The following is a 19,505-nucleotide window of genomic DNA, read 5'->3' as shown; positions in this document are numbered from 1 at the left end:
AGCATCCCCACCAAAAAGTCCTATGCACATACTGAGTCCTCACTCTTTCTGCACTCCCTTCTGTGTGGGTGGGTGGATCCCATGGTTTTTTGTGCTGAGATGCTTTAAGATTTACAGTCCATTGTGTCAATTGCAGGCAGACCTGTCTATCCTTCAGGGGCAAGAGTGGGAAGGGCACCGGAGAACAATCAACACTTGAGTAATTTTGCCTGTGTCCTCACTGCAAAGTGGGCAGGTTCCAGCCAGAGTTAAACCAGAACCTGGCTGCTAACCCACCCTCCCACTGAAAGAAGCTCCAAACCCAAGTCACAGGTGTGATAGGTTCTCCCCCTCCCCCTGGAGTGCCATCTGGAACTGGGATACCATTGAGCCCCCCTGACCCACCAGCCTGGTGTCCCTTCTACACTGTACTGCTGTGACAAGCTGCCAAGCCCTACAGGCTTCAGCCTGCACTTTCACCAGCATATGTACAGGTAGGGACACACCCAGCTGCAGTACATCCAGGCAGGCTCTTTAACCAGACCCTGCATGGGAAGTCTTCAGCTAGGGCACCTCCCAGTTCCTAAGGCACACACCCCATCCCAAGTATAAACCCAAAATTATACCATCTTGCACTGCACAGGGAACTGTACAGCATAAGCTCCTAAAATTTACCCCTCCCTCAATGTGGAGAGGAATATGCAACAGCTTTCTGCCCCTGAGTTATGATTTCCAAGCACTGGTTTTAGATGAAGCAAAAACAAATGTATTAACTACAAAAGACAGATTAAGTGATTATAATGGATAGCAAACAGATCAAAGCAGATTACCTAGCAAATAAACAAAAAACAGAAACTAAGCTTAATATACTAAACAGACTGCATATAAATAGCAGATTCTCACGCTAGGTGATGATACAAGCAGGCTGCAGATTCTTAAGGTGCAAGCTGCACTTGTTTACAGCTTGGAATCCCCAGGTGTTCCATTCACAGGCTAAAACTCTCTTTAGCTTGGGTCTAGCACGTTGCCCAGTTCAGTGTTTTCTCCTCAGGTGTTTCCAGGAGTCTTCTTGGGTGGAGAGTTGGTGAAGAACCAAGATGATGTCACTCCCCTACCTTATATAGCTTTTCTATATGGTGGGAACCCTTTGTTTCAAAGCTTGTTCCCACGCCAGTCAGTGGAAACATACTGACTTCCCAAGATGGAATCCAGCACCAGGTGACCTGGTCACATGTCCCTGTTGTGCCACAGCAGCCATTACTTGGAGGCTGTCTGTAGCATCCTCAGGAAGACTCCCCAGGCAGGAGATAAGCTTCTCCTAAGGCCTACTGTTTCTTCCTAACGGCTCATTAAGCTGAATGGACCCTTCCCTGCCAGCCATCTAGGCTGAGAGCATTTTGCCTAGTGGGTGTTGCCCAGGTGTAACTACATTTTGAAATACAGCTACATAGTCAATATTCATAAATTCAGATACAAAAACGATACATGCATACAAATAGGATAATCATATTCAGGAAACCATAACATTTCCAATGACACCTCACATGACTTATCTTGCATAAAATATGTTATGATTATGACATAATAATAATCATAATGATAATATCAGTGAAGAATATAGGGTGCAGTGTCACAACAGATTTTTCTGTGTGGGTGGTAGAGGGGTTCGGGCTAAAACCAATGTAGGAGCCAGGGTTAACTCTGTGGCGACGACCTACCGTAGAAAGCCATGTCTTACTCCTCTGGGAAGCAGCTATATGTAAGCCAGCCAGATACCTCTTCATATCCCACCGGGAACAACTGTGGAAATGTAGTCATTCAGGGATTCTGCTTCACTCCTCCCTACATGTTATAGATCTCTTCTTCCTCTCAGCCAGAAGAGAGTAGGAGCAGGAGGTGATAATCACTTTGAATATAGCACTGAATATCTATATGGTAAAAGATAATTGCTGCACTCCTCAGGGAGCAGCTTGAAAATTCACTTTATAAACTATGAGCTTCAGAAGAGTGAAAGTTTTAAGTGCAGTGAAGCAGTTCTGGACTTTCACTCCACTTTACTGTGACTTCCTAAACACACTGAAAATACACTTATGTATTATAAATTATTTCATATTCATAGTGCCAGCAGGATCAGTGCCCTATTCTGCTAGGTGTCGTAAAAACCATGTAAGAAAGACATTGCTTACATTCCAGTTAGAAATCATGTGCATTAGGGGAGTGAGAAAAGAGGATGTGACAGGTGGGGGGGAGGAGAGGATGTGGGTAACAGTAGATCTCACAGCTGTTATGGACTTGCTATGAATACAGCTTGATAAAAAAATTCCTAGCTTTGCCACTGACCTGGGCAAGTCATTTTACCTTTGTTTACCATTGTTACCTTCCCACCCTTCGACCTGTCTGTTTATATTGCACACTCTTTGGAACAGGGACTGTCTATGTATTTGGACAGCACCTGGGGCAATGGAGCCCGCAATCTCAGTTGGGCCTCTACATGCTACTGTTTTAATAATAAAATATTAATCATGTGCCTGCCTCTCAAACCATCCAACATTAGCTGGCTGATTTCTTGAAAGAATCATGACAGGACTGGTTTGTGAGAACAGATTTGGAGGAGCAGAGAATAGCTGCTTTCCAGATTAGTTCAGGGAGGGCATTCTGTCCATGAGGGAAAGAGTGGGAGAAGAGGATCCATGGACATTCAAATCTGGTATTACTGGCAGAGTGGAGGAATGAGCAAGGAACATATACAAGAGCCCAGAGCAGATAAGTATGGAGGGAAAGACTTGGAATTGAAGTGTAATAGCATAGCTTGAATTTGATGCAGTGGCAAACAGGGAGTCAGTGGAGGGTTTCAAAAAGGGGGCATGACATGATCAGAGTGACAGACAAGGAAGATCTTAGTCAATTCCACCAAAGCATTATCTAGGATGACACAATGCTCATCCCAGAATAATTACATTCAGAAAAACTAAACTATAAGCAAATTCTCAACATCCAACTCCATGGAGTCTAAGGGGCAGATCCTCACCTGGTATAAATCATCATAGCTTTAGTGATTTCAAGGGAGCTATAACAGTTTACAGCAGCTGAGGTCTGTCCCTAAAGAAACTTATGGTACCATAAAATCGTCTTAGAGATTCAGTATTTCAGGTTAGAACAACATCATTAAGTTCAAAGCTCATACTGAATCACAAAAACTGAAAAATCCATTCCTCCTCCCGTACTGGTTTTGTACTGCTAAGCTTCCAAAGTTAAAAAAAAAGTTCCACTTTCTACATTTTTCATAACTTGTCCCTTTGAACTATGCGTATCTGGAAACTCAGGTCTCCCTTCAAAAATAACTGGTTTCCCTGCAACCACACATACTTAATTTCACCATTCAATGGTTTTAAAGTACTTATGTCAATCCCTCGTCCAACTGAACAAGGTCTACACCACAGTTGGCAGTCTCATAAGAGGGGCCAATGACTGAGTGGGTGTGGAGACTCAACACATTCCCAGAGGTGGTGAGGCACATTGGCAGGACACTGTTGGAAGGACAGCACTGGTTGTTTGTGCTGCACCTGCTCTCTGGTGAAACGGACGACTTCACTCTCCAGGGGTATTAATGTAGTACCTGTCACCAGCACTAAGTTCATGCAAAAAGTTATTAAAAGGGAAGCTTTAAATAAATGTGCTCATATGTACACACCCCATTGCTTCTACCTAGAGAGTCCACCCCACTGTATTCACATGTCAATGGACCTACAGCAGGGATGAATTCAATCCTGTTAAGGCCATAATGCACAGGTGCTGACTTGCATTTTTCCCGGTGGGTGCTCCACCCCCTACTGTGTCCCTACTCTGTCCCTTCCCTCAAGGTCCCACCCTCAGTCCACCTTTTCCCGCCCCCACTCCACCCTTTCCCCCAAGGCCCCACCCTCACTTGGGCTCTTCCCACCCAACTCTGCCTCCTCCCCCCTGAGGCCCCACTCCCCCACCGCTCCTTCCTCTTTGCCCCTCCTCTCCCGAGCGCCTCCCACCTGCCGAACAGCTGATCAGGGGCCAGTACCCCTGTGGCTGGTGAGTTCTGAGTGCTCCCTATTTCCCCTTTTAAGAATGACGTTATCCATATAATATGTTCAATACCATAGAAAAATTAACAGTATGGGAACATTAGTCACATGAAATAGTCACATGAAATAGTGATTGTATCATGTAATACTTGTAAAGTTCAACAATAGAGGTATATATAGTAAAAACAGAGGAAACAAATAAATGTCATTCGTTTACCGTGTTGCTGAATGCCAGGTTTAGTTAGATATATAGTTACTGTGCATTTAACTACCTCCTGCAGTCTAGGCATCTAGACCTGGGAAATGGATAAGTTACCCTGGAGTTCATCTTGTGATCTCGCTCTCAAGGGAACCCTGCTAGCAGGTTGTGCCAAAATGCAGAGAGATCTGTTTCACTGCTTTTTAATGTTTCAGGCATGAGTTTTAATTGAACGTTGGGAAGAAAACAGTTTAGGCAGGTGATTGGTTGTTCCTGGAATTCTAGCTCAGATTCAGATTAAGCTCTTTGCAGAAATTATTTCACAAGAATAATAATAACAACAACAACACAAACACATGAACAAGACCATTTCTGCCCTTACAACTTCAATGGCATCTTCCTCCTGCCTGCTCTTGTAACACACCCATCAATAAGCCTGACATGAAATGTCAGAACCTAATTCTAGGAATAAATTCTGATTGGCTTCCAAGTTCCCTAAACAAGAATAATCTGCCATTAAGTGTTTGTGAGTTGCCCGCAACAAGTCCACTATAAATGCATTTAAATCACAAATCTAACTTCCCCAGGAAACAGAAAACATCCAAGTGAGATTCCAATTGATAGAACTCAGCACTCAGCATCTACAGGGTCAAGAGAGAGTCCAGAGACTACTTTTTACAAGACAAGATGACAACTAGCAACTGGAATAAGTTTTGTGCTTGCTGGTTAGTAAATATTTCTGCAGCATGTGTATAGAGAGAGTTGCTCTCTCCATCTAAGAATTTGTATCTGAAACCAAGAACTCTTGTGCATTACCTTGTTTTCAGTCTCTTTTAGCCTAAGACTAAGATTAAAATTTGCCAAGTTACTGGCTGGGACTTTGGGAGTTTAAAGGATGTGACTAAAGTAACATGTGAAGTCAAAACTTGCATACTGTTGATAAATCAATGGTATTAGTGTGGTTGTTCATTTTCTATGCCTCAGAACAGAAATGGTGGAGTAGTTATGAAAGAAAAGGAGCATTTGCAGAGCATAATACAGATTTTTGTATGACAACAGTGAGGTAAGAGCCCTATTCTGTAGGCACTGTACAGAGACAATGAGAGGCACATTGGCCCTTGATGAGCTCACTAGATTGTCTTATAATGAAAGCACAGGAGAAAAAAATTATCATCCCCATTTTACAGATGAGGAACTGAGGATATATATTAAGTGACCTAATTAAGGCCACACAGGGAGTGGCTGATCTGAGAAGTGAACCCAGATTGCCTGAATCAGAGTCTTAAACATAAGAATGTCCCTTGTCTATTCAAAAATACTGTTCACACTGATTTTAAAGAAATACTATGTTTAAGCATGGTAGTCACAGTGGATCATGTTACAGCTTTTACATTAAAATGCTAAAAAAAACTTTTCAAATTCAGTCATCATTTGGGAAAAAGATCATTTGTTGCAAACTGGGAATATGATCTAGGCTAGACTGTTACAGCTTTTTAAAAACAAAAAAACGAACACCTTAAAAAGGTACTGGGTGAAAAGGGGAGGTATATTCTACAGGCAGAGGAATAATGTTTATTATCAGCATATGTGTCACTTAAGTCTGAGTTACTGTGAATTTACACTGGTATAACGGAGATCAGAGTCTGCCACTTTTGTTTTCTCTCTATGCGTTGACAGTGGACTCAGCCTTTAAGGCCAGAGAGGCCATCATGATCATCTACTCTTTGCCAAGTTACTATCAACATCAGCACATCATAGGCCACAGAACCTTACCCACCAACTACTGCAACAGGTCCATAATCTCTGGCTGAGTTGCTGAAGTCCTCAAATCTTGATTTGAAGACTTCAAGTCACAGAGAATCCATCATTTACTCTAGTTCAACCAGCAAGTGCCCCATGCTGCAGAGGAAGGCGAAAGGTGCACCTGCTGCTAGCAAGCACATTGTATGAGGGATGTTGTGTATTGTGATTTTTTTTTCCTCCACCAAGCGTAGAGAATTGATTGCTACAATGTACCTTATTATTTTTTTAAAAAAGGAAAGGTGAAAATCTGAAATAAATGTTGAGCCATACCCTGTCCCTGAGCCATCCTTCATCTGTACCCATTTATAGCCATAGGAGTGGCACACTAAGCCATATCCTCAGCTGTTGTAAATCAACATAGCTCATGAACTGTACAGGGAGGGGTCTCTAGACAAAGAGTCATAACTTCCATTTCAAAGCAGCCCACGAATTAGTTAGAGACGAGTATGAACAGCAATTTATGCTAATATATTTATTATTCCTAATCCATGGCAAATTATTGAAGTGTTGTCCTATTCAGTGCAGTTATTAGTAGAGAATGTTTTCTGTGCTGGAAGCAATCCAAATCAATTGCTCCAATATTCTAATGATTCAGCTGAGTCACATGATTGGATGTTGCTGTGTGTCTTCCACTTAGAAACATTCTAATCACTCCTCACTTGTAATTACTCTCAAAATGTTACTCAGAGTTCTGGAGAAAACGGAGATTGTGGGAGCATTTTGAAACAGGAGGCATTGTGGTATCAGGAGTAGAGAATCTGTAAGTCAGCCATGGTGGGCTGATGCGACCACTGGCAGATGGCAATAAGAATTTGGATAAGGCAAAAAAGGTGGTTGTAAATGGATCAGAACCATGAAGATACTAATGATGACCATTCCTTTCTGATGGTTTTCTTACCAACTTGAGGTTCAATCACCCCATCCTATGGGAAGCTACAGAGTAGCAGCAATAATGCACCTTTTCAAAGCAGGTTATTTGCTTATTCCAAGTGGAGTAACTCCCACCCGTCAGAGGGTTCAGTCTCCAGCATCCTTGCAAGATTTTCTTGAAGTCTGAGCCTCCCACAGAGGAGCCCTAGGCCTGGCTCTGTAGCTTCCCAATACCCAATTTCTTGGCTTTTTGGAGATTTGTTGGCCAGACATGCCATTCTTTCAGCTGCCCCAGGATGAAACTCCCCCTTTTATGGGATGTTCCTGGGGCAGCTGATAGAATGGCATGTCTGGCCAACAAAAACTCCAAAAAAGCCAAGAAATTGGGTATTGGGAAGCTACAGAGCTGGGCCTCGGGCTCTTTCTTGAAGTCTGAGCCACCCATATAAATCTTGCAAGAAAGCTGGAGACCAAACCCCCTACTTATTCCAAGTGGTGTAACTCCTCCTCCCCCACCCCCGCATCTAGCCAACAGCCTGGAGACACCTTCATGAGGGAAGCCTCACTGACTTTTCTTGCTAGCTTAGGAATAGCAATAATGCACTTTTTCAGTGTGGCTTTCCGTAGGATGGGGTGATTGGTATGGTGATGATGTGCATCCCACCTGCTCTCAACTCATCCACCCCCACTGTCTGTGTGGGGAATGACTCCTCTTCCCATGACTACAGAACATACTATTGTTAAAAAGGAGTTTGCAGCAACTGCTCAGACGCTGGTGAATTTCAGCACTGATAAACAAGATTTGAAGGCCAGATGGACTAAGGGCAAACCCATGCCCTTCTAGCTCTCCAATATTAAAAAAAAAAAAAAAAAAAGAAAAACACAAAAAACCCACACATATGGATCCCCATTCTTTATATTTCCCTATCCTCCTTCACAGCCTCGGGGTTCTTTCTGTAACTAGCATTGCCAGGACTTCAGTGTTCTGTTTGATACAACAACAACGTCTGCAAAAGTACACAATACAAAGTGATCTACTTCAATAAAAGAGGCAAGTTGAGACAGTATAGGCTCCACTCGGATTTCCAGAATCTTAATGAGTCTCCATCTCCCTATTACCCAGGCTGAAACTATCACAACTGTCATCAATTGCAGGATCCTCATGGTATTTAAAAACCTATATCCATAACTTTTGATAATTAGGGGATTATTTTATTTTTGCATGTAAGCGAGTTGGATAGATGTTGGTGAGAAGGTAAATAAAAGAACAAACTTTGCCGAGGACCTTAAGAGATGCAGAGTGAAGCGCTGGGCTGCCTGGGAAGCTAATAAAGCAGGAGCTCAGAAACAACACAGCGCTGACACAGAGAACTAGTGGACTCAAGAACTTGCATTCCCCGGGGATTGTGAAGTTTGCCTCCCCAAGCATCCATGTAAATAAACTTTTATATCTGATATGTACACACAGACAAACATACAAGGGGACCAGAGTAGGTAGGATACACAGTAGATAGATGACGAATAAGCAGTTCCCAAACCTAGAACCTATCACCATATACATACACTTTTGTCTTTAGAACAAATAAAAAAGTTATTTGGGGTAAAAAACAGTCCCTGGGCACTTGGATGTTTTAAAACCTATTTTCAGGATTTTCCTTAAAATGGGAAGGATAATTTTGTGGTTTAGGCGCAACACTAGGAGTCAGGAACTGCAATTACTAAGGCCCTACCAAATTCATGGTCAATTTTGGTCAATTTCATGGTCATTGGGTTTTAAAAATCATAAGTTTCAGTGTTTCAGACACTTAAAACTGAAATTTTACGGTGTTGTAACCGTGGGGGTCCCAACCCAAAAGGGGGTCATTGGGAGAGTCACAAGGTTATTGTAGGGGGATTGGGGTATTGCTACCCTCACTTCTGCACTGTTGCTGGTGGTGGTGCTGCCTTCAGAGCGGGGCGGCCAAAGAGCAGTGGCTGCTGGCCGGGTGCACAGCTCTACAGGCAGCACCGCCGCCAGCAGCAGTGCAGAAGTGAGGGTGGCATGGTGGGGGAGGGGTCTCACTTTGCAGGGAGAGGGCAGGGTCAGCCTTACGGATGGGTGACATGGGCAACCTCCCAGGTCGCCATGGTTAAGGGGCGGGGGGTGCATGGTCCACACACACACACAGAGCCAGCCCGAAGCATCGTCATCCCTCCCCTCCCCGAGCGCCAGGGTGCTGGGCCCAGAGCCGGGATGGGGGGTGCCCTGGCTCAAGGCTCCTAGTGTACGCCAGGCTCCAGCTGCTGGTCCTGGCTGGGCTGGTAAGGAATGAGACTTCCTCTCCTCCTGCAGGGGCCACTCCCCGGTCCAGGTCAGACCCACTTCCAGGAACCTCCCCCGGCTGCAGGAAGGTCTGCCACTGCTGGCTGGGAGCTCAGCTCTGAAGATAGCGTCGCCACCAGCAGCGGTGCAGAAATAAGAATGGCAGGGTGTGGTACCACCACCTTTACTTCTGTGTTGCTGCTGGCTGTGCCACTGCCTTCAGAGCTTGGCTCCCAGCCAGCATCCACCACTCTCCAGCCACCCAGCTCTGAAGGCAGCACAGAAGTAAAGGTGGCAATACCGCAACCCCCTTACAATAGCCTTATGGCCCCTCCCTTCTTGGGACCCCCCAGCTGGAGAAACGCTGCTCTCCCCCGTGAGGTCTGTATAGTATAGGATAAAAATATACAAAAGACTAGATTTCATGGGGGAGACCAGATTTCATGTTTGTGAATTTGGTAGGGCACTAGCAATTACTATTTACTGGTTTTGTCCCAAACTTTGTGGGACTATGGACAAGATCCTTAACCTCTCCGTGACCCAGTGCTCATATCTGCAATAGGGATTGTACTTATTGGGTATCTCACAGAGATGATGTGAGTGTTACAAAAGAGTGAGCATGTATGAGTTTGTGGTCCATATTGCTTTGCCTTATAAAGTTTCAGGCCTCACATTCTAGCCTTTAAAACAGACAGGAGGAGCACAGCAACAATAGAAAGTCTCACAGGCTCTAGAAATTCAGTCAACAATAATCACTTCAAAGCTCCTAGGTTCTAAAGACATCTTTCCTCTCTAGCTACAAACATCACACTTTCAGAGAGGGAGGGATGTTTTCTCTATTTGCAGCCTTATATCTAGACACTCTCTCAGGCTCTTTTCCCTTCACCCTACAATACACCTAGAGATAAGCAATACACAAGCTGTAGAAGGGGAAGTGACTAAAAAACACCACTGCTATCTTCCTGTGATATGACTTGCTAAGTTGATTTAAATATTAACTTCAAGTAACACCTTTAAAAAAAAAATCTGACTTAAGCAGCATTGCCAGATCTTGTTATTTTATCGTGAGTCTCACAATATTTGGTGTTTTTCTTAAAGCTCCAGCTCCTGGAGGCATGTGACTGAGAATTTCAGCTTTTACACTTTTTTTTTTTAAAAGTGTAAGGTTCTAGCCTTCATAGTTGTGGAGAAAAGCTTGAAAATGTGACCCAAGTGCACCTTAAAGGCTAAAAAAAAAAAAATCAAGAGAAATACCTAGGGGGATGGGAAACTAGTTTAAAAATCTTTCATGATTTTCAGGCGTTGCTTCATGATTTTTGAATTCCTGGGCTTGTCAGCACTGCTCAAGTCATTCCTCCCCCACCCCCCTCGCCCCGCCCTTTGCTGTACACAGCATATGGAACATGATTTCCCCCATACGTGTATATATAATCTCCAGAGTAAGGAAATGAACTCCCATGTCATCCCAAAAGTTTACTCCCTTTAATACTGAAGCCTTTTAGAGGGAATCCCTTTCATCCATTTCCTGGGATCTTGTACTTCTCAGTTGGCTCAGTACTGACTCCATGTGTGCACATGCATGCATACACGTGCACATGGGCAGACACTCATACTAATGCATTCCGCTCATAACATGCACACGAGTAAGAAATATTTGACTGTTCATCAGGAATAGCCAGATCTTACCAAAAGATATTTGTTTTGCTCTTCTATATGAAGAACTTTTAAAGTGAAGTCAATTGTCACTGTTTTACATGTGCAAATACACCACAGACTTCTTTGTGCACATCCAAAACCCAATTAGAAACTCTGCATCATCAACACAGATAAAGGTTTGTGTCCTACTGACGCTGGTTAAACCTCTTTCACTTCACCCTTAGAAATGCACATATGCAGTAGTGATGTTAGCCCTATGGAAAGGTACATTAGTGCTTCAACGGACTTCCAACCCCTCTAGTAAACGGAGGCGGGTAGTATTATGGAATTGATGCCGTCAGTTTTTGAGAGAGGGTGCATCTAATGGCTGATCAAGGAGCAGTGTTACAGTTGATGAAACTTTCTTCCTCCACCCCACCATGAACCACAAAGGGAGGGATGATAATGGCAAGACAGGCGAGAGGGTGAAAGCACTAGAGATCCAAACTCACGTCAGGCAGTATCTTCTGTCACGCCACACAATCACTGTCATGGCCAGGGCTGATAGGGTGAGGTAGAGTGAATGCTTAAATGCCCCCGTTCTTCCTCCCTCTTCAAAGACAGCAATTCTGACATTAGTGGAAGCTAAGAACCTGAATAGATAGCTCAGTGCAACATTAAACTTACAGAAATTGATTCGATGGTACTGTAAACCCAAATAAGCATTTCAGTCTTGTAACCTTTACTATCCATGGTTTAACAAAAAGAAGTGCACCATTACTACCAACACAACATACATAGCAGCAACAACAATGTATAGAAATAATGACCAAAAAGGAAAGAAAATGTGTGTTATCCAGCCTCCAAGACAAGCCGCATGAGGACTCACACAGTTTTATGTCTGAACATTACCTTTTAGCTTCAGTAGATAAAACCTTTGAGTTGCTTAGCAGTATCACCAATTACTTTGCTCATAAACCTTTTTTCTACATGGCACAGTCTCTCCATCCCGTTCCCCCATGTTTGACACTTTTATATTCACAGTGACACATTACTGCAGCTTGGGCTATGACTGCACAATATGGTATTACAAAATACCAGAAAGCTTTTGGGTTTTACCTGGTTCTGTACAGTTCTTTTCTTCATGTGTCACATTAGGTGAGGCCATCAATCTTCTGTTCCTCCATATTTCTGACAAAACATTTTTGTCTGTAATAGTGGATTCTTGTCCTATATTAAATGCAAAAGTGTTTGTCAGCATTGCTACCCTTATATTCTTAATTGGATGTATGCATCCACTCAACAAGAACACTGAGAAGCTAAGTTAGATGTTGAAATCTTCAGATATACAACATTTTACACGTGTGTGTGTGTGTATTGTTTCCTCAAAAAAAAAAATCACATGCACACTTTTTCCAGCTACTTTTTATTTAACAGATTAAGTCAATGTGTATCTATTGTAAGACGCTGACCCAGTCAGCACTAGAACATTTTGGCAACTAAATCAGTCCAGATTTTGTAGGTGATCTGTTGAGACAGAAAGACAGACATAAATAAGTCTCAGATCCTTCGTACCTTAATGGGGCAAAATTTCCCATTAAAATTTTTGCCTAAGCACGTATGGCAAGATCAGAATTTGTTAAATTTCTCTCTCTCAACACAGCATGTAAGAAGCAGTGTGTGTAGCTCAAAAGTGCGTACCTTCCACCAACAGAAGTTGGTCTAAAAAGATATTGCCCCAAGTACCTTGTCTCTCTCATCTTGTGGGACCAACACAGCTATTACAACAAAGTCAACATTTTTGCTAATGGAAGGGACATAATTATAACCAAGGGCAGAAAAGACCTTTTTAAGCTCATCATTTTCATCATGACCCTACCTGCTTATCGTGTACAATTTATACTAAAAGTTGCTCAGGGTCTGATCCTGTAATTCTTACTCAGGCAGTTTATCTTCAGTGGTGTGACAGGGACACACCTCTCGAGTGCCTCCTAGCAGCTGGGCGTGGTACCGCACTTTCCCTGCTCCCCATGCCCCCTGTAGGTTGCTGACCTTGCTAGGCAGGTCTTCAGAAAGGATTGGCCTTCCTCAGGCTCTTCCCAAAGAGGAACTCCCTTTGTTCCTCCCTCCAGGGTCTCCTCCCCTCTACTGAGCTCTCCATTCTATTTAAGCCCTAGCTCTACCTCTTCTAAAATTTTGTTCTGAACAGCCTCCCCCTGGAAGGACAACAGTCTGGGCCTTCACCAGGGCACAAGCTTCATTGCTTTAACTCTTTTTTTTTTGGTAGCTGGCACACTTCCAGGTGCAATTGATCCTTCCCCCAGAGTGCCCCCTGTACTTCCTTTCAGGATCTCTCCACTACAGAGTGCAGTCTTCACACAGTCTCCTTTGTTTCTTGGATCTTGGCTACACCTGTTCCCAAGATTACAGAGAGTCAGCCTTCTCTGTGGCCTCTGTATTCACCTCAACTTCAGCCTACTTCCTCTCTGTGGTAACAACCTTGTTCCCCAATTTCTACCCATTTCCCACTGTGCAGGCCTTTTGAGGAGGTGTATTCTCTACTGCCATCAGCACTACATCCCCTTTGCCTGTAACTACTGCTTTTGCACTGTGGGTTACCCCTATTCTTTCTTGCTCACCCATTCCACTGTCACTCCTTTGACTATCCCTGGTTTGCCTGATCTTGGGGTCTCCTTTTCCTCTTGTTTCAGAGTAGCAGCCGCGTTAGTCTGTATCCGTAAAAAGAAAAGGAGTACTTGTAGCACCTTAGAGACTAACAAATTTATTTGAGCATAAGCTTTCGTGAGCTACAGCTCACTTCATCGGATGCATTCAGTGGAAAATACATTGGGGAGATTTATATACACAGAGAACATGAAACAATGGGTGTTACCATACACACTGTAAGGAGAGCGATCAGGTAAGGTGAGCTATTACCAGCAGGAGACAGGGTGGGGGGGCGGGGGGGAGAAAACTTTTGGTAGTGATAATCAAGGTGGGCATTTCCAGCAGTTGACAAGAACATCTGAGGAACGGGGGGGGGGGGGGGAATAGTCTTACTTTGTGTAATGACCCATCCACTCCCAGTCTTTATTCAAGCCTAAGTAAAGGTTCCCCCCACCCGCGCTCTCCTGCTGGTAATAGCTCACCTTACCTGATCACTCTCCTTACAGTGCGTACGGTAACACCCATTGTTTCATGTTCTCTGTGTATATAAATCTCCCCACTGTATTTTCCACTGAATGCATCCAATGAAGTGAGCTGTAGCTCACGAAAGCTTAAGCTCAAATAAATTTGTTCGTCTCTAAGGTGCCACAAGTACTCCTTTTCTTTTTTCCTCTTGTTGCCACTCATTTCTCTATGAGGGCAATGTCATTTTCAATGCCCTGCCACCCTGGAGGCAAAACATACCACCACTGTCCCAGCTTTGACAACTGGCAGAGTATCCCTTGAGGCCCTTTCAGTACCCTGTTGCCCAGAGTCTCTCTTGCTATCATGGTTCATATAGGGGTAGATCCTCCTAATACATCCAAATTGACCACAGCAGAGCATGTCCACAATTGGGCCTCATGCCTCTTCATCAGCCCTGGAGGCGTTTCTGTAGCTCTTCCCTTAGTTCACACCAGCAACTCAATCTTTTCCCCCAGTTCATCCCAGGGCAAGCCTTTCTGAAATGTCCCATCTGTCCACAACCATAACATCTCCTTGGCTAGGCCTCAGGCCTCCAGCCCACTATATCCTTCTTGTCTTCCCAGGATCAGCAGCCATTGCTGCTTCTTCCCTGCAGGATCCATAACAGGCACTGCTGCTGCTCCTCTAGCCATGCTAGCTGCTGTTATAGATCCCACTGCACCTCCTGCCATTCTCTGTGAGCCTTACTGAGCTGCTGAAGCAACACCCAGATTTGCTTCACAGACCCAGTCCTCCCCAGAAACAGGTGTATGAATTTTGGTGTCCCCGTCTGTCATGGCTGCTGGGATCCTTGTTACCCTTCAGCTAGCACCTGCTGAGTTTCAGCAGAGCTGTGCTGCTTTTGGGCTAGAACTCTTTTCAATTCTCCATTGTCCCCTCATTTCAGGGGGTGATCCCAAAGTTCCCACTTCCAGTACCAAGTGGTGATGGGGACACTCACCTCTTGAGTGCCTCCTAGTAGCTGGGTGTAGCACTGCACTCTTTTTCCTGCTCCTGGCACCCCCTGTCACAGTCAAAAAAGGACTGAATCCCTTCTGGGAGAGCAAAGAGTTCAACATGCCATCTGCCCTCACCAGGGTCTTCAGACCCATCTCTGGGCCCTTTAAATCCCACCCGTTGATGAGGCTTCTTCAGAAGCCTTCTCCCCGTCTCAGGGCTTAAGCCACTTAGCTAGTGGCCAGTGGGGGAACCCCTATTCCAGGTCCCAACCCAGGGACCCTATAAATAGCAGCCACATACTGCTGCCTCCACTTCACTACTGCTATTCCCTGGGTCTTTTCCCACATTTCCCTTTCTCCTCACCCTTAGCTCAGGGCTGAAATTCTCAGATTCCTTTCACTGAATGCCAATGCCACCAAAACCTCTCTTGAGGTTCTCCATCAAGTTCCAGTGACCAGCAAGGAGCATCCTTCCTTGATCCTATAGTCCCAGTCAGGAACTGGCCTGTTCAGGCCCTGCAGCTCCTTTTATCTAAGCCTGCTGGGCTCTGATTGGCTGTTCTATGCAGCCTGTCTAGGGAGGCCTGGAGGACGCACCTTGGCTGTTCCTTTCCTGGGGTGGGGTGTGGTAGGACCACATAGCTTCCATCAGGGAGCCACAAAAGGCCTTGTGTACCCCATCACAAGTGGGCATTTTGCCTGAGTAAGGACTGAAAAAATCTGCCCCTAAAGTTAGTTTGGCCAGTGCCATTGCCAAAATGTTCTAGTGCTGCAACAATTACAGCGAACTGAGAACTGATGATCAGTGTTTATGTGATGATTCGTTACAAATTAATCAGCTAAAAACAGTACCTGACCCAGCTTTCCCCTGGTTAGTCAGGATCTCCCTTCTGTGTCTGGAGAGCTTATATAGTAATTTCTTCTCTGGTTTCTCAGCGTCTTCTCTCTCAGACCTTTCTGCCTGGAGAGGGTAGGCTGAACTTGTTGGTAACAGTTGAAATTTAAAGTGTAACTTTCGTGATACACTTGATCATGCAGACCAAGATTTTGTGACAAAAAAAATCAGTTCTGAGAAAGCTTATTTGCATCCAAAAACTCATGACCAAATCACACTGCAGTTAGTTATTTTCACAAACCAGTGCAACAAAAATCAGAACTAGGTATGATAAATTGTTCAAAATGAAGAAAATTGTAGTATATTTTTAAGACTACAATATAAAATAATTTCCAAAAACCTGAAGCCAATAACACGCTTGTAAGAGTGTAGAGTACTAACTTCTTTCACTAATGACTTGTTGTCATCACAGATAAGTATCAACTGTAACAGGCAACAGTTTGAACAGGAGAGTGTTATAAAGCATGAAAACTTCCAGAGGAATTGTTTTTAAATACAGATTTTAGCTCCAGCTTTAAGAGAATAAAAGCCCTGCTCTGCTCTTGCAGGACCCAGATTGTCTTAAATTAAAGCTAGAGCTAAAATCTGTGTTTAAAAAATAATTCCAGTGGAAGTTTGATGGGTGCATCCGTGCACCTGTGCAGTGCCCCATTGACTTCATTGGGTCTCCACAGGTGCGGAGCAACCTGCAGAATTGAGACCCAAAGTTACATTTTGAAAGCACAAACTGTGTGATCAGGAAAAAAACTGAGCAAACAAAGGAGAATGAAATGCAGTCCAGGATCATAACGTAGAAATGCAGCAGTTCCTAATTTAAATATACTTGTACAAAAGATATAACAGACTAATTTAACACATATAAAATATTTAAACAATATCAGACTCTCAATATTATTTGTCCTAAAATCAGTTCAATCAGTATGGTACTCTGGGGAAAATGAAGTAGTTTTAGATTATATCCAGATATGCAATAATGTATCTTGATCTTTTTAAAATTCTGTAAGTGGTCAAGTGGCTGGAGAAACAAATGGAAGTCACGATTCCTGGGTTCTACTTCAGGCTCAGGAACTAAAGTACCGTATGACTTTGAGCAATGCATGTAATTCCTGTGGCTGGGTTTCCTCACCTGTAAAATGAGTTTAATATTTTTGCCCCTCAGAGGGATGCGTTTAAATTTGTATAGTGCTTGGGGTCCTTGGATGAAAGGCGCTAGAGAAAGGCAAGGTATTGTTACATACCATGATTTGTGGGGAGAAGCCAGTCCTCTCACCCTCTCCTTAACTGCAAGTGAAGTTGTTCAGTAAAAGGGAGCCAAGTCATGAACTGTGAAATGCTCCTACCCAGAACACAGCTAGCTAAAAGGTGTGATTATCTGAGCACTGCTCTGCTTTAATCACACTGGGCATTAAGTATCATTATCTAGGCAAACTCACTCACTTGCGGGGCAGAGCTGTCACTTTTTACTGTCGGACAGGTCTGGGGGGCAATCAAGCCAGCTGCCTCCATGCTATGGCCAATGCCAAACAGCTTAGTGCCTCCTCCTCACCAGAAGCCCAGGACCCAGCCAGCCCATCCTTCCTGACCTGCCTGCAGCCTCCCCGCTTTACAAACATGTTTATTGCCGGAGTTAATAAAGATACACAAGCCAGGAGCTACTTTGCCCCCTGACAATGAGCTAGCCTGGCAGAGGTAGCGTGCAAACAGCGAGTCCCCCCTCCCCCCCACGCCCCCCACCCCCAGGGCCGGTGCACAGCCAGGCACTGCCCCAAGCCAGCCCGAGATCCCTGGCTGTCCAGTGGCTTGTACTCTGCTCACCCCCCGCGGCCACCTACCTAGCTTGGAGAGCAGGCTGGACACGCACCACACGAAGAAGAGGATGGCGCAGATGAAGCCCAGTTGCGGCAGCAGCATCTCTCGCCTCTTGCGAACTTTCCTCAGCTTGAAGAGCATGGTGTGGGGGGCGGCGAGGGGCTGCACTTCCAGCCCCATCGGAGCCAGCGGAGGGAGGACGCGGGCGGGCAGAGGGCGAGGAAGCCCCAGGAGACGAGTGGGGTTCACTTAGCAGCCCCCCCTGCGGAGGGCTTCATCCCCAGCGGGCTGAACGCACAGGGAAGCCAGCTCTGGGCACTGCGGAGCGGGCAGCGGGAGAGCTCCGGGCAGCCGTGCCAGGGCCGGGGGAGAGGCGCAGGTGGGAGGCGTGCCAGGAGCGGGGCCGAGACGCAGGCGTGTGCAGCCCGCAGCCGGGGTCTCTCGAGCTGTCAAGGCGAGGGCTGAGCCCGGAGCCCCGCGCCCCCCATGGCTGGGCAGTGGCGGGGGCGGGGGGAAGCGGTAGCGCCCGGACTCCCGGCCCCGCAGATGCTCCTCTCACCGGCAGGTGCGAGTGGCGCCGGGTGGCGAGCTCAGTGCAGCCGCTCGGCTCCCGCGGGCAGCCCGCGCAGCATCCTCCAGCTCCGGCGAAAGTTCATCCTCCGGCCGGCGCTGCGGGAGGGTCGCGGGGTCCTGGCCGGCGTGAGGCGGGGCGCAGGCTCGGCGCTCCGGCTCCGGCTCGGGGCTGAGCCAGCAGAGCCGCTTCCCGCGGGGAGCTCCGGGGTGACAACCGCGCCCGTCCCTCCCCGGCTGCTCTCCCCGGCAACTTTCTCGCCGCTCCTCGAGCCCCTTGGGTCAGGCGCATGTGCCGGAGCCCTGGCCTCCCTCGGCCCCTCCCGCCTTCGCTCTGCCCTCCCCGCTCCCCCTCCGCGCCGGGGGATTAACTGGCCAAATTAATCCGCTCCCCTAAATGGCGCAGGAATTATCCACTCGCAGGTTAGCACTTGGCATCGCCGGGCGCGCGGGGACGGGAGGCCCCGGGGAGCAGGCAGGAGCACGTGCCGCTGCGGAGCCAGCCTCTCTCACGCCTCCCAGGCTCGGCCGGGGAGCGACTTGCCCTCGCCAAGCGCGTGCTGCAGCCGGGGCAGGGGTTAGGGTGAAAGGCAGGCCGTCCTCAGAGCTGGGAGCAAGCCACAATGTACGCTTCGCGCGGGGTCCGAACGCTCCCTGACTGGCGTGGGGGGGGGAGGGGTACGAGCGGCATCTGGCCTATCTCTAGCACTTAGGGACGTCGCTTACCCAGCCCCAGGGATATTATTTCCTGTTCTCTCTAAGAACAGGTCTCACAATCAGGCTCTCTGCCAGCCCTACGATTGCTCTGAGATGGGCAGTTTTGATTTCCTACCATAGTTTCCCCATGAGTAAGACAGGTGTCACACAGGGCTTCATTCATTCACACAGGGCTTAATGTGTAGCAAGTGCTTTGAGATCCTCCAGTGAATGATGCTATACAGGGAAAGGGACCAGATTATTCTACATAATGAAAACCAGATTAAGGTTATTATTTGCATTACAGTGGTTCCCATAGGCACAGGGAAATTCAGTGGGAGTTGGGTGCCTGTCTTGCTTAAGATCCTTTGAAAATCCCAGTTTAAAAATTCAGATGCATTTCTTTTTGGACCAGGCATTTTACATTTTTCTTCTTATTACTATAAGTGATTTGCCATCTACAGGGCATGAGAGCATATTTGGAACAGCAAACTGAACTGAATAAACCATTTTATAAAACAGGCATTATTCCTAGACTGTTCCAAAATGGAATTCTTCTCTT

At 45.9% G+C, this 19,505-nt stretch overlaps 2 protein-coding genes across 2 annotated transcripts in view; both read right to left on the bottom strand.

Annotated features, from left to right (window-relative positions):
* Window positions 1-11,864, bottom strand: part of LOC141988377 (uncharacterized) — an 86,648-nt gene extending 74,784 nt beyond the window's left edge. Inside the window, exon 1 of the mRNA XM_074954151.1 lies at window positions 11,810-11,864. Coding sequence (XP_074810252.1) covers window positions 11,810-11,864 — 55 coding nt within the window. The remainder of the gene's footprint in view (window positions 1-11,809) is intronic.
* SLC24A4 (solute carrier family 24 member 4) overlaps window positions 1-18,171 on the bottom strand; it is a 134,552-nt gene extending 116,381 nt beyond the window's left edge. The window contains exons 1-2 of the mRNA XM_074956140.1: window positions 17,701-18,171; window positions 11,963-12,073 (exon numbers count right to left, since the gene is read on the bottom strand). Of these exons, the coding sequence (XP_074812241.1) occupies window positions 11,963-12,073; window positions 17,701-17,857 (268 nt within the window). The 5' untranslated portion in view covers window positions 17,858-18,171. The remainder of the gene's footprint in view (window positions 1-11,962; window positions 12,074-17,700) is intronic.
* Between the last annotated feature and the right edge of the window lie 1,334 nt (window positions 18,172-19,505).

The sequence above is a fragment of the Natator depressus genome, chromosome 6 (assembly GCF_965152275.1).
Source record: "Natator depressus isolate rNatDep1 chromosome 6, rNatDep2.hap1, whole genome shotgun sequence".
Lineage (NCBI taxonomy): Eukaryota > Metazoa > Chordata > Testudines > Cheloniidae > Natator > Natator depressus.
This window is presented reverse-complemented; position numbering and strand designations above follow the sequence as displayed.